Here is a 14983-nt window from a genome sequence, read left to right as displayed (position 1 = left end):
TGAAATCTTCTCCTAGGAAAGGGATTATGTTCTCAAAAAATAATCACTTAAGGATTGATGGCTACGCAGATACAGATTGGGCGGGAAATGTCTCAGATAGGAAGTCCACTTCTGGATACTTCACCTTTGTAGGAGGAAATCTGGTTACGTGGGGAAGCAAGAAGCAAAAGGTGGTAGCCTTATCAAGTGCTGAAGCTGAGTTTAGAGGAATGGCCAAAGGTCTTTGCGAACTTCTTTGGATCAAAAGGTTGTTGACTGAGATTGGATTTGCTCCTAGTTCTGAAATGAATCTCTTTTGTGACAACAAGGCAGCAATTGATATTGCCCATAATCCTGTCCAACATGATCGTACTAAACATGTCGAGGTGGATAGACATTTCATCAAATCTTGAAGAAAAGACCATTCGGTTTCCATTTGTTAAATCTGAAAACCAGCTCGCAAATATTCTTACAAAAGTTGCGTCCAACAAAATCTTTTACAACTCACTTGACAAGTTGGGCATCTAAGACATTTATGCATAGCCATATATAGCTTCATTATGTCTTTCTTCTGTAATCTTGATTTTTTCTATGACATGGGAACCCCGATTCTTCCCTTTGGTCTTAGGGGAGTAGAGCGAAATTTCCCGTGTAATAGCTCGCAAACCACACAGGAGAGGTAACCCGCACTAGGCAAGCCCCATGCGACGAGTTCGACCCAGAAGGCAAATCCCCTGCTATCGTTGGCAGGAGGTTTCGAACCTGAGACCTCTATTATGAAAGTCCCATGCTCAACCAATTGAGCCACTCCTGCGGGTGTCTTTCTTCTGTAATCTATATATTAGTTCTCTGTCATGTAAACAATATATGAAATAAGAAGAAAACTTTTCAACAAAATGTACATCAATACACGCCCTAGGATTTAGGTTCGTCGATAAGCGTGTAGAGCGTGATGCGTGAGTTGGGTTCATGTCATAAGTAGAACCGTGCTACAAACAAAAACACGATATCTAAGCGAAACGTTAAAGGGACGTATTCACTATCCGCATTTAGCCCTCACAAATTTCTCGATTATCAAAGATTAAGTATTTTAATACAAATCCGTCCTGCTGTCGCTTGAGCTGACAATGGATCAAATACCTAACCCTAGTTCGAGAAAAAAAAAATTGTGAAGTTTGCACTTGCCTAAGGTGAACTTGGTCTTTCAAGCTAGTGTGGCTTGGCAAGTGATCAGCCAAAGTTGGTGGATCCAGAATTCACCCTTCTTCTGCCTTTGTTTCTGATTCAGGAATAGCATGAAATTGAAGTTTTATTCATGATAGCTATCAAGAAATAAGAACTTGTGCAAATTAAAACACATGTTTGTAGACAAATGATTAATGCCTGGAAGCATATGTGTTTTGACTTGTGAAAAAAAAATTACATGATCAGGATTATCAAGGAAGTCTCAATACCAAATTTGGGGCAATTATAAAGTATTTGTAACTCGCTTAACTTGAAAGTTATGTTCCCACTCCCCGTGCTCAGATGTGCCAATCTCCACTAGCGTTAATCTACATTTATAATGCTTTTGTCATCACCTGTTTCCCAGAGTTTGGGCCAGAACATAGGGACAAGGTAAATCAGCAAGAGCGGGAATCAAAAGTTACAAACTAGCTTGCCAAAATTGCATCACCAGCCTAAATTACGTATAAATACAATGATCATAACACTCCATTTTTATCTTCACATCCACACATATAGAAAGTCTGACAAATGGCTCTACTCCATTAACAACTACTTATGAATCCTTTTACGGTTTACACCCATTATCTCAAGTTTTGGATTGAACTAATCCATTGACACAAATAGTTCATGGGAGAAAATTAAGTTATTTGGGGCCTGGAGGACTGACAGGGCGCACTGCTACTTCAGATGAAAATTTTGTAAGGCAGTTGATTGCAATGTTCACTCAAACTTTTACTAGTGGAATTGTAACTCAGCAGGATATATAGAAAGGCTTTGCCTTAACTAATGGCAGTCTGTTTCAGATGACTAGGCATATAGAGATGGAGATAATATAGCGGCCTCTAAACTAAAATCAGGCATATGGTTCAAAACAAATGGAATCCATTCATATGCTAACACATTTTGAGCTGAGACTCAATTATAGACAACTTTGTTGAGACCGGAACCTGGCATCAGATTAAGTCGAGATATGCTACTTGAGGCCATGCGCATGTTACATAGTCTGTACATTTCCCTGAGACTGAGTTTGAGATTTGGCTGCCCCTTCTTTCCATCCTTTTTGACGAGCCCTCATCTCCCACGTAGCAGTCAGTTTCTTTTGTGCTAATAAAAGAAGCTCAGCTTTTTCCCTTGCCTCTTCACATGTCTCCATTCCGGAATTGCACTTGTCTGCCTCTTTCATATATTGGGATGTTAACTTTTTCGCTTCAAGAAGTGCCATGTCAGCCTTCCGCTGATTTTCTGAGGCCTCAGCTTCTCGCAATTTAAGTTCCTCAGACAACAAGTCAGCAAAGTTATTTTCCGTGTCTTCACCAACCTCTGGATCACGCTTAGCACAATCTGCAAAACATTGAATAAAGAAAGGAAATCCAAGACTTTAGATGTCAAGTCACAAAATATAGATTTCAATCCTCAAAAAGAAGAGTAAACGGTTACTACATGAAAGAACAACAATATTTGAACAATAAAATATAGGAGGTTCACAATTGAAAGGAAAGAAGATTCACATTTACTCTAGGATATTTTGAACGTATACAGCTTAAGATGTCAAGCATTTGCAGTCTTGCAGAAGACTGCAGATCATTTCGATATTTGCACAGTTTCAACTCATTATAGAATCGAAGAAATCATGCCATAAGTCCTCAAACTCAACAATCATATTTGAGAGATGTTTGTCAGATGCAACAAAATAAATGTTTCTACAAAAACGAAGTTCTGCAAAATATCCTGTTTAAATAGAAGTAGTTTCTTATCTACCAAGTACTAGAAAGTCTCATATCTCAGTCATAAGATAAGCTCTACCAAAACACAGATTAGATGAATGTGACACAAACTCGTAAGAACTCTTTCTTGTTCATTTACAGAGTTCAAACCAAAAATCTCAGCTTCATAACGTTACATGCTATACGTCTCCTCAGATGATTTTCACAATTAAATTAATCGCAATAATGTTTTGATCCTTTCGCTTCAAGGAAAAAAGAGTTGGTAAACTACTGCAGCAAAAATATGTTCCTGTCGTTTTAGCAGCCAAAGTAAATTCATATTGAAGGAAAGAACAGAGAAACTGAGGAGAAAAGATACAGCGGGAGAAGGAGGAAGGCATGTCCAGAAATTCTTCGAAGTTGTTATCAGGCTAGCAGTGGAAATGCTCATAGAATTTGGAGGAGTACTTGTCCAAGTGTTTGGATATATTAAGTTCTTGTAAGTTGTAATTTTATATCAAGCTACTGCCTTTTTCATGTTAAATGCAGTTGTGCCGATCAGGGGATCCTTCAAAAGTCCAAAACAATGTACATAGCGATGCAGGTGTCATGCATAGGTTACTTAAGCAGTCAAAGCCGATATTTTCATGTGTCACATACTATCTTTCAATCAAGGTATCATTTTGACAGTCACAACAGAAGAAAGCAGGTCATAAAAGGAAAATAAAGGTTCAATCAGCACACAAGGATGTTATTCAAAAGAAAATAAGGGTTCAATCAGCACATAGGTTACTTAATAAGTTAAAAGTCAGTTATTCGTGAGAAGCCCTTACTGATGTTTCACCTGTAGGTCTATTTACATCAATGTACTTATGGAGTCTTAAAGGAAAATCTCATGAGTTGACATAACTTTAGAGGGAGAGAGCATTTGACAACACCAACCTAGAATGGTTAAATAACCCTTAAGTCAAAGCTCAAATACTACCCAAACATAATTCCTATGATAATAAATTCATGAAAAAGTAGAATACTAAGTATTGATGATGTCAATGTTAAGAAAGGTAATGGCATCAGATAACAACTAGGAGAAGAAAATGATGACTTCATGAAATCTTCCATCAGATTACAAAATAAATGATACCTTAATCAAAGAAAATTAAAGAACTGCCTAAGATCTCATGATACTAACCTGTCAAAGAAGCATTGCTCAAACCTGCAAGACATTTAAAAAAAAAAAAAAAAAAAAAAAGAGGTCAATGGGAGCAATTCTTGAAAAACAAATGTCCTCACATAACCAGATACTCTAAATAAACCTTACAAAAAGACATGGTGTCCAGATCATACAAAATGACAATTCTACAGTACAAGCAGAGCAAGAAAGTACTCCCTCCGTCCCAATTTAAGTGTCTTACTTTCCTTTTTGGTTTGTCCCAAAAAGAGTGCCCCTTTCTATATTTAGTAAGTTTTCCAATCCCAAGGCATGTTTAAGACCACAAGATTTACACATATCTTTTATTTAAGACCACAAGATTCAAAAGTCTCCCTTTATTTCTTAAACCCCATGCCCAGTCAAACTGAGACACTTAAAATTGGGACTTCCATAGACCCAAAAACTATCACTAAAAATTTCTGAGTTTTACATAGGTGAGTTCGGAATTGTTCAAGGTTTACTAGACAAGGAAAAGGCAAACCAGCAGGATTTTAATATATCTCAAGCTCATAAGACACGCGTGAAGGCCAACCAAACTAGTTAAACATATTAGCCTCGACTTCAAGATAGCGGGTGTTATAAGAGGAAAACTAAATAGTTGTACGTTCGTCTAAACGTTAATAGCAAATTTTCTAACACGTACATCCTGGCTCCCGTCCTCCAAATAATCCCAAACTACATATAACAAGAAGCAGGACGATTGGGGAATATTTTAATTTAGGTTAACACATTCATGAATCAAGGCATGGAAATATTGCCAGAACTATAAAAAGCAGTGGCGGATGTAGAGTTCAGTCACCGGCTTCATGTGAACCTGGTACTTTTGATGCGGCATATAGATTTCTATGTAAAACTCTACTAAATTGCAATTAATAGTAGGTCTGATCCCATAATTTTAGAAATACAATGGGTTCAATGCTAAGACTTTAAATATTGAACCCCATAAAGTTTAAATCCTGAATCTGGCCCTAATTAAAAGGACAGACAGCGATTAGCGAGAGTAATAACAATGGATAAGCTGCAATAATTGAACTTCAAACTGTATGAAATTCCCAATTTGGCCTGAGTTTAGGAGTAAATGGGCATTTTAGGAGGGTTTTGATTCAATATCAAAGTACAAATTCTGCTACATTTAGAAAGCAGATCCAACAAAGGGATAAACTGTTGAGATCTTTCAATTAAATGACCAGATTCACAAATGGGTCTTTAAGTAAGTGATTATATTTTAACAAAACAGGTCTTTAAATAACCATACCCCCAAATGGGCACAAATGTGAAAATTCTTGACAGTTACAAAATCAGATCAGGCAAAATTAAAAGCAGAATATAAAGAAGCAAATGTAAGTAAGTAAGTATACCTGGAGGAATGAAAAAGAAGGGTTCAGAATTACAGTCACAATTACAAGGAGGACAGTTGTTATTAACAGAAGAAGAAGCAGCAGCTAAGCCTTCCATTAAGTGCCAATACAGAGGTGGACCTAAAATATAAGCTGCTAAACTAATAGCCATCAAACCCAATACTACTTTCAACACCTTAGGACTACATGCTGATGATCTTCCTGCCATTCGTCTTTATGTTATAGTAAAGCTGCTATGTTTCTTCTTTTTAGTGTAATTACTAGCAGATGAATGAGAGTGTGTGGAATGGAGATCAGCTCTTTTTTTCTTCTGCTTTTTGAAGAGACGTAACGCGTTAGGGAATTGGAGTCCAGATCTGCCGACGCACTCACTCAACCTTGAGGTTAAATTTACTAGTACTAGTACGTTTTTTTTTTCCTTCCTTAAGGAGTGGCTGTGGGTGTGGGCCATGGATTATTTGACAAATAAAGAAGAGAAGAACTAAAACGAGTGCCGGTTGGAGTATTATCTTCACTAGTTACTTGCTCCCCATCCCAATTTAGATGATATAATTTAATTAAGTACGAAGTACAAGAAAGAAAAGTAAATATTGGTAACTTGTAGTCTAAAATAAATTATAGTTAGCTATGTAACTGTAAATTATTTTATTAAATTAAAAGAAAAAATTTCAAGTTAAATTATTTCTAAATACAATTTTTTTTTTTTTTTAAATAGACTAAAAAAAATTGGAGTCCAGATCTGCCGACGCACTCAGTGAACCTTGAGGTACTAGTACGTTTTTTTGTCTTTTTTTTTTTTCTTCTCGTTTTCCATTTTTTTTAAGGAGTTGCTGTGGGTGTGGGCCATGGATAAGCAGAACTAAAACGAGTGCCGGTGGGATTATTATCTTCACTAGTTACTTGCTCGCGTCTCAATTTATGTGATATAATTTAATTAAATACGAAATATAATTTGAAACTTGTGATCTAAAATAAATTATAGATACTTATGTGGCTGTAAATTATTTTATTCAGGTAAAAAGAGAAATTTTAAGTTAAATTATTTTCAAATGTAAAAATATATCATTCTTTTTGGAACAGACTAAAAAAAAATCTCATCATATAATTGTTACATAGGGAGTAATTAGATTGCAACTTGTATAGATTATAAGAAGATTAACAATTTGAAACACACACTTGAAAAATTAGAAAGTCCAAATATCAACGACGACAATAACAACAATAATATAACTAGTATAATCTCACAAATGGGGTTTAAGGAGGGTCAAGTGTACGCAAACCTTATTCTTATTTGAGAGGTACATAGGCTGTTTTAGAAAGACCTCAAGTCAAAAGAAAGCATGATAAAAAAAGTCAAACAGGACTGAAAACTCTAAATATATTTTTAAATAATTAAAAATATTTAAATATATCCCTGAACTATTTAAAAAGGTCCAAATATATGCTTCTACATGAATTTATTCGTTAGTGCAAGTAACATATTTAGACATTTTTAATTGCTTAGGGATATATTCGAGACAAAATATAACATTAGGATCAATATAAGATAATCACAAACGTTAACGGGATTTCTTACCATTTCCTAATAAAAAAATTTGCTTTATTGAGTCTTTAATTAAATTATATAAGAGGTCTTTGAGGCTTAATAACTACAAATTGATTTTAAATCAATTAATTACCACTTAATTATTGCTGATTTTCAATATCCCTCCTCTACATTAAAGATCGAGAGGTTTAGTTGGACGGATTAATTTTGGTAGAAAGTTGAGGATTAAATTTACTCGATATTTAATTAAGGATATTATTTAATAAAATAAATAATTCTAGTTACAATTATAATTTTATGATTTCAGAATAATTTCTTTTTGCCTAATAAATCTTCTCTAATTTCATTTACTTTACTACGTTCCAAAACAAGGGTTTTACTAAGATTTCGTTTATATATATATATATTTTTTTCACAGGTCAGCAAAGATATGAATTTTAGAAGAGTTTGGAATGTGAATAGTGAGATTAACATGACGTTGTTATGGCAAATAAGAAGAAAATTCTCAGTTACAAGTAAATGTGCAGTTGATTTGGGTTCAAAAGATGGTGAACTGAGAGTCCTCATTGTTGCTGGAGAAGTTTCTGGTGATACAATTGGTTCACGTGTTATGAATTCTATAATAAAGCTTTCTCCTTTGCCTGTCCGTTTTGCTGGTGTTGGAGGGTAACATATCTCTTTCATATGTACTAGTACTTATCTTGTTTGTCTAACTTTCTTCCTTTTTATGGTCTGCCAAGAACTTTTTTTTTTTTTTTTTTAATTTGCAACTCTGTATGTAACTTTAATATGAGTAGGAAATTTGAGGTACACCCCTAAGATTTTGAACTACTATGGTCTTCATTGAACTGCAAAATGACCGTGCCAAGAACAATTTTTTTTTCCAACTCTATGGGTGTGTTTGGTATTAAGGAGAATGTTTTCTTGGAAAATAAGTGGCTTTTTAGTGGTTGGTAAGTAAGAAAAAAAATGGAGCATTTATATGTAATCTAGGAAAATACTATGTGGGGATGGGATGGTTCAAGGGGTGGGGGTAGGGAGGAGACAGTGAGCTTGAAATGCTTCTCTATCTTTTACTTCTTTATTCATTACATATTTTGCCTTCTTTAGGTCTGCCAGAAAGTTTTTAATTTGTAACTTTTAGTTTGAGTAGGAAATTTGAGGTACACCCCTAAGATTCTAAACTAATATGTTCTTCACAGAATTGATAACTACACCTCGAGATATTTTCGTTTTTCCTCGGTATTCTTATTGATAATTAGTAGGTGTTTGGACATGAACTGAGTGATATTTCAAAAAAAGTAGCAGTTGAGAAAGGGTAATGGGATGTTGAAGTTGTGTTTGACATGCATTCGCGCGAATAAATGTTGAAGTTTTGTGAGGGAGATTTTGTTACTTGAAAAACTGAGGTTTTTCAGATTTGGAGTGAAAAATTGACATAAGGTATAACCAAACAGGTTTTTGAAAAAAAAAAAAAAAAAGACTTAGAAGAAAAGCAAAAACAATTATGTCCAACAGGCCTTAGTAGTCCTAGCTTGTTGAGTTTACATTAAAACTTGAAAAATATCTCATGCTTTTCCCTAGTCAATAATGCAGCAGGCATAAGTCAAGTTGTCAACTCCTTAATTATCATTATTATTTCTGTGTGTATTTCCAGGAAGATGATGTCTACGCAAGGGTTGAATTCTTTGTTTCCAATGGAGGATATTGCAGTAATGGGCATTTGGGAGTTGGTGCCATATCTTAATCAATTTAGGGTATGAATACTCGTGAATATCTGCATAAAGAAAATCAAATTATAGTTGTTTCAAGTCATTTACTTGAGCTGATACTTAAAAGTTAAAAGAAAGAAAGATTTGTGCTTTCTGAATAGTTAGGTACATGTATGAAATTTGGACCTTATTTGGATTTTGAAATTGCAGGTTAGGCTCAAACAAACTATAGAAGCTGCTCTTTCGTTTAAGCCTCATGTCGTACTCACTGTAGACTCTAAAGGATTCTCCTTCCGTTTCTTAAAGCATTTGAGGGGTAATGTTCTGTAGCTTTTGTGAGTTCGAAACAGATTTTTCACGTTTTGCTTGTGCACTGGGAAAAATAATGTATTAGGAACACAGTAAATACATTTTGCAGCTACTTGTGTTCAACAGGGGATGTTTAGCCCTCTGCACTTCCATTATGTATCCCCATCATTTTGGGCCTGGAAAGGTGGTGAAGCAAGACTAAAAGGACTTCTTCAGTTTGTGGATCATGTATTATGCATTCTTCCATTTGAGGCAGAAGTCTGTAGATCAAATGGCCTAGCAGCAACCTTTGTTGGTCATCCCACCCTTGAAGATGTTTCGGAATTCCAGGTAAATCAGGATTTTGATATGTGTTTTATTCAACATTTGTTACATGACAAGTAGTAGTAGCGAGTAATGACGTGGTAGTGCTTCCTTCATTACTGAAATTATGCCTTCTAAGCTCTAGTAGACTAGTACTATAGTCTATAGTTTGGGTTTTAGCTTTTGAGCATGTAGATATTCTTTCTTTTCAAGAAACAGTTTACTGAGAATTCGTGTATGATTTCGCTGGTGCGATAGAGAAGTTCTTTCCTATCAAGAAACAATTTCACTAAGAGCTTTTCCGCTATGCAACAGTGAAATTAAAATCTAATGTAGTTTGTTGGTGGAAGGATCATTTTCGTAATAGTAATGTAGTTTAATATTGGATTTTAGGGGAAGGATGCTACAGAAAGAAGACACAGAATTCAAGGAAATGCTGAAGCATTTCTAACTGATTATGGAATATCATCAGGTATGTTAACTTGGACGATACCGTTTCTAGAAAGTTTCTGCTGTAATATACTAGACTATATTTGTGCATAATGTTATCCAGTTTTGTACCCGTGATGAAAGTCTAAGTTGCTTAATGTGTGAAAACCTTTCGATTTATATGAATAATATATATGTCTATGCTTTTGCTGTAATTTTTCATTTATCTAACAATGCAAGATCTTGCTCTCTGTGTTCACTTCTCATATGTTGAAATCTATGTCTCCTTTTCAGTGGCTTACCAAAAAAGAAAAGGATATTGTTGCTCCCAAACCCACACGCAAGTATACGTGGTCGTACAAGTAATATAGAACTTTTAAGTCCATATATCAATCCCACAGATACTTAGATTCTACAGTTAAACTAATTCAAATTCGAATAAAGCTATACAAGAAAGTGAAAATCAAAGTGTTTGTTATAACTAAACTAAAACTGAAAAGTAAACAATTTATGATGGGTGTTTTTGTGACTGAGAATATTTCGACAAAGATTGTAAGGTTTATCAGATGGTGGAAAGTTCTAAGGTCATGGCCTTCGACAATCCAGTTGATCTTCTGACAATTCTACCTATCTTATTTCCTGGGTTACTAGTTGACGGGTTAATTATAACTTTATGAGTATCTTCCGAGTTGCTCACAAGCCTGTAGATGCTACTATAACGCCTATATTCCTATGGTCGCTAGAGGTAACAAGAACGCATTTACTTCTCCGTATTCAACTAAGCAAGGCTAAAGGGTATATTCCTATTCTCAGTAGCGAAACGATTATATCGAACAAGCCTTATTTATTCTTATTACGCATGCAAATTCCCTATCCCTAGTTCAATTCACACGCCACAGATAGTGTTCAACTATTGGGCAGATAATCAAACAATTAAGATCAAGAATAAATAAGCAACCCAAAATACGGAAATTTAATCTATAGAAATTGTCGTCCAACCAACTATCATGTCTTTCGCCACAACCCTAGAATTAAGAAGTTTAGCTACTCATGATTCTAGATGAACAACAAGAATTCATGAAGAAACTAGGGTTGAAAAAGATGAAAATAAAACAAAACTTAGAGAGAAAGTAAAGATGACGGCTTACAAGTCTCAGAATAATCCCAGCACACCGTTCTCAACCCTTCAAGTAAGTATTTATAGTCTAGGAATTTAATAACTACAGAATAGAAAAACATCCTAATTAAAATCGGACAAGTTAAACCCGTCCCGTGCTGGCCGCGCGTCGCGGGTCCAGCACGGGACCTTCAGTGAAATTTGGATGTTGATTGTGCCAGGTCCGTGACGCCTATGCAGCGCGGGACTCCTAGTTTCCGCGACTCAACCTTCACGTGCTGGCCCCGCGACGCGGGGCTGGCACATATGCTTCCTTCAGTTCAATTTTTTCCTTTTAGTTCATCACTTGTGGTCTTCGACTCGTCACCTGGTGTAATCATCATATGCTCCAAAATCAACGACTTTTAGCCCAGTTTTCCATCGTTTGTCTTCATCGTACCTATACACATGAAAGCTCAAATATCAGTATTGATTTCCTTTTCATTGTTTGGTTGTATGCTAATCCTTCAATTTCGGTAATCTTCCTCATCTTTTTAATTATGTTTGCTAATTTAATTTGAAGGATCCCCGGTTGTCTCCTTGCTTCCTGGAAGTAGATTACAGGAGGTTACTCGAATGTTCCCCATATTCTCAAACACTTTGGAGCAATTAAAAGGTTCTTTTCCGAACTTGGTAGCAGCAGTTCACGTGGCACCTAATCAACATGTGGAAGACTACATCAGCAAAGCTGTTAGTAAGTGGCCATCATCTGCTGTATTGGTTTCTGGAGGATCACACCAGATGAAATACAATTCATTAAGTGTAAGGACTTGAGTCTTCGACTTATAAAAAGAAATAGTTAAGTAGCTAGAACTACAGTTATGCCCTCTATTCTGGCTTTGTACTTTCGGGGCGCAGCAGAAGGTTGGAATGTTCACTAATCTAGAAGAGCTCAACTATTTCGAGACATATTGTGACCAAAATGACTCGACGAATTTGAAATATGGTATAATCGGAAATGGGAAAAGTCTCTTGGTGGTCTTCGTTAGGTACAAACCTCAATTATTTACGCCTCACAATGGAATGCTGGCATATTTTCATTCTTCTTTGTATTGAGTTGTTCCTCATAATGCTGAGAGGATGATAGTCACTGTGATTTGGGAAGAGCCAGCCCTTGGCCCATAGTGATGGGTCTGGATGGGGGATATCTAATGAGGACCTAGTCTTTGCTACTGAAGGCTGGCCAATAGGAAACCATGTTGTCTTGTTCTAGTTTTGTCCTTGATGATAGGTAGTATATCACGCTCTTGGCAGATTTGAAGCTTTTTCAAATCCAGAACAAGTAAGAGTAAGTGAAAAGTAGTTGATGCTTGGCTTATTGGTAAAAACTTTCACAAGATTTATGCTTGTCTTTCTTTTCAAGTTGTTTCATTTCTTTCAGCAATTCAAAGAGTTGTAATGTAGATTAGATTATCGATAGGTGTAGGATGTTTCAATAGTCAGTAATTACATCAAGGTTGGTTTTAAATAATCTTTGTTTTTAACCAACAATATTTTTCCTAATTTTTTTTGTTTTGATGATCAATATTTTTCCTAAATATAGTTAGTATTTGTATTGTGTGAAATTATTTACTTGACACTCTGTCACCATCATTTCCTTTTTATTAAAACCTGAAACTTCAGTTCATATTTTGTTATTCTTTAGGGGAACATACAAAGCCTAGGGCATCAGTTTTCTGCTGTTAAATCATCTTATGAGTAAAGAAGTGACGTTTTCTGTGTATGTCTAAATCAACAATGGAGATAATACGTGGATCCATGTGTTTGACTGTCCTTTCTTTTTCTTTTCCTTTTAAGGTTCATGGATATCTAAATTGTCTCGCCATGTTTCAAGGTGGAGTTGGTAACTTGAACTGTGTTTCTGCATAATGCAGGCTAGCATTGTAGCACTATGTACTTCTGGTACGGTTGCGATGGAGATGCAGCTTGCACGACTACCATGTGTTGTTGCATATCGAGCCCATCTCCTGACAGAATGGGTTATACGTTACAAAGCTATTATACCGTACATCTCTCTTCCTAATATTCTATTGGATTCAGCTGTAATCCCTGAAGCTCTATTTCGGGATTGCACACCTTCTAAACTGTCATCATTGCTCAAGTAAGCTTCCCCTAAATGGTCCTCGTTCCTTTTTTGGTTTCTCACTTTGTCTGGAGCAATTAAACTTAAAACTGTGATGATGTATAAAGTGTCTTGTCTTACAATATCCTCTATGAAATGCATGAGCTGGTTGCCTTTGTTTGGGTACTATGGTTGGGAAGAATATAAGAGAAGTATTGAAGGAAAAACTATACATGTGCACTGACCCTTGTATTTTTTTGCAATTCTGGTGTCATCTTTTACATGTATGTGACACGGAGTTAATGCTAGCTTTTCTCAGATCCTTGCATTTATAAGGAACTGAAAAGTACTGTACATACTCTGCATCTTCTTGGTGCTCATTTTTTTTTTTTTTTTTTCATCAATAAAATACCTTTTAAAAAAAATAGACCAGCTGGCCATGAGGCAGGAGATTATACTGTCTTCTACCTAGCAGTTTGTTATACTTCTTTCTGTAGCAAATGCTGACCGAACCAATTAAAGATGGAACAAAAGGTTTTTAAGTTGATAACTAGAGAGCTGCAATTGTGTGCCTGTGTGTGTGTGGAAGTACATGCTATAAATCTATAAAATGACTTAAAATATGATTCGGGAATCTTGAAATCGCAGGGATTTAATACTTGATGACAACCTTCGAGAAAAACAAATTATTGCTGCTGAAAAGGTTATTAAGCTGCTAAGGCCTCCACAGATGAGCTTTGGTTGTTCAACCCAGGGGAAGATGAGTGTTCCGGTTTCTGATTGTACACCAAGTATGGTAGCAGCATATGCAATACTGTATTATCAGAAGAAGCTGGAATAACATGTTTGGTGCTAATTCAAGCCGTTGTCATGAGCAAAATGGAAATGAGATGCAGGCAGAGAGTTTTGAAGATAATCTGTTGGGAGGTTAGCAACTGGAAGGCAGTTGAATCATATCGGTTGTGTGTTCTTTTTCAAATTATGTTAATTATGTCAGTTGATTTCCTTCCTCAGTTTTCAGTTGCATATAGCTTCAATCTCTAACAAGCTCAAGTTGTATCTGAGAGCTGTGTGAAATAGTTAATGAAAGTTATCCCGTCTTAGTCGATCTTCCTTCTTCCTCTTCTCTTCTCTCTCAATTTTCGATAGCACTACTTCAGTGGTTATTCAGATTAAGGACTGTAACTGCTGTGTGAATTGGATTTATGATGTGAGAAATCGGAGGAGATTAGAAATATTTCTAAGAGATATTGGAGATTTATCTGAGAGTATCCTAAAATCAAAGGCTATCAATTATGATGTTCTGAGTGTTTGATCTATTCAAATATTCTTGATGAGTTGGCTAGACACATGGTGATACAAGCTCTTTGTCTGAGTGCTTTAATAATTCTTAGTGATGTAAACTACGACTTGGTTGATACAATCAACTTATGAAATTGCGGAGGGTCATTTAGACCCCGTGAGTTTTAAGTTTTTTTGGGTAACAAATGTGAATATATCACCATAGACATCAAAAGTATTACACCAAAAAGAGTACCTAAAGACTACAACCACCTTCTAGGAGAGGTGTTAAAAGAGTGAATTATGAAATCTAGATCGGACTCCTATCTATACTTGTTCTCCTATCTATACTTGTTCTTCTCATGCACATATATCTATCTATACTATTTTAAAGGGAAAAGGGCCTGATTTACCCCTCTACTTTCAAAAAAGGTTCATATTTACCCCTCGTTATACTATCAGGCCATTTATACCCCTACCGTTACAATAGTTGAAATATTTGCCCCTATTTTTAACGGAGGGGTAAATATGAACCTTTTCCAAAGTAGGGGTAAATCGAGCCCTAAAAATAAAACACCCTAAAGTTTCCAAACAAAACTTATTTCGCAATTTTTCAACCCCTAAAATGACTATCCGAACGTCTACATATCCTTGATGTATTGAGCCTACATTATTGTGCCTTGAAAAAATATCGTGTTCTATATAAAA

At 35.7% G+C, this 14983-nt stretch overlaps 2 protein-coding genes across 3 annotated transcripts; one reads left to right on the top strand and one right to left on the bottom strand.

Moving 5' to 3' along the window:
• Window positions 1-1645: 1645 nt before the first annotated feature.
• Window positions 1646-5822, bottom strand: LOC132035910 (uncharacterized). The gene is made up of 4 exons (XM_059426062.1): window positions 5478-5822; window positions 4099-4122; window positions 1883-2547; window positions 1646-1738 (listed from the first exon to the last, which is right to left on the bottom strand). The coding sequence occupies exons 1-3, from the start codon at window positions 5683-5685 to the stop codon at window positions 2201-2203; spliced, it is 579 nt and encodes a 192-aa protein (XP_059282045.1). The 5' UTR covers window positions 5686-5822; the 3' UTR covers window positions 1646-1738; window positions 1883-2200.
• A 1520-nt stretch (window positions 5823-7342) lies between these two features.
• Window positions 7343-14242, top strand: LOC132036745 (probable lipid-A-disaccharide synthase, mitochondrial). Of its 2 annotated transcripts, none has more exons than XM_059427128.1 (8): window positions 7343-7689; window positions 8681-8780; window positions 8946-9051; window positions 9154-9374; window positions 9741-9819; window positions 11456-11694; window positions 12807-13033; window positions 13643-14242. In XM_059427128.1, exons 1-8 carry the CDS (start codon window positions 7454-7456, stop codon window positions 13833-13835), a joined length of 1401 nt encoding a protein of 466 aa, XP_059283111.1. In that variant the 5' UTR covers window positions 7343-7453; the 3' UTR covers window positions 13836-14242. The 2 variants fall into 2 exon arrangements, with proteins under 2 accessions (XP_059283111.1, XP_059283112.1); XM_059427129.1 differs by having other exon boundaries at window positions 7482-7610.
• Window positions 14243-14983: the final 741 nt, after the last annotated feature.

This window comes from Lycium ferocissimum, chromosome 11 (assembly GCF_029784015.1).
Source record: "Lycium ferocissimum isolate CSIRO_LF1 chromosome 11, AGI_CSIRO_Lferr_CH_V1, whole genome shotgun sequence".
NCBI lineage: Eukaryota > Viridiplantae > Streptophyta > Magnoliopsida > Solanales > Solanaceae > Lycium > Lycium ferocissimum.
The sequence above is the reverse complement of the archived record's forward strand: the minus strand, read 5'-3'. Positions and strand labels throughout refer to the sequence as shown.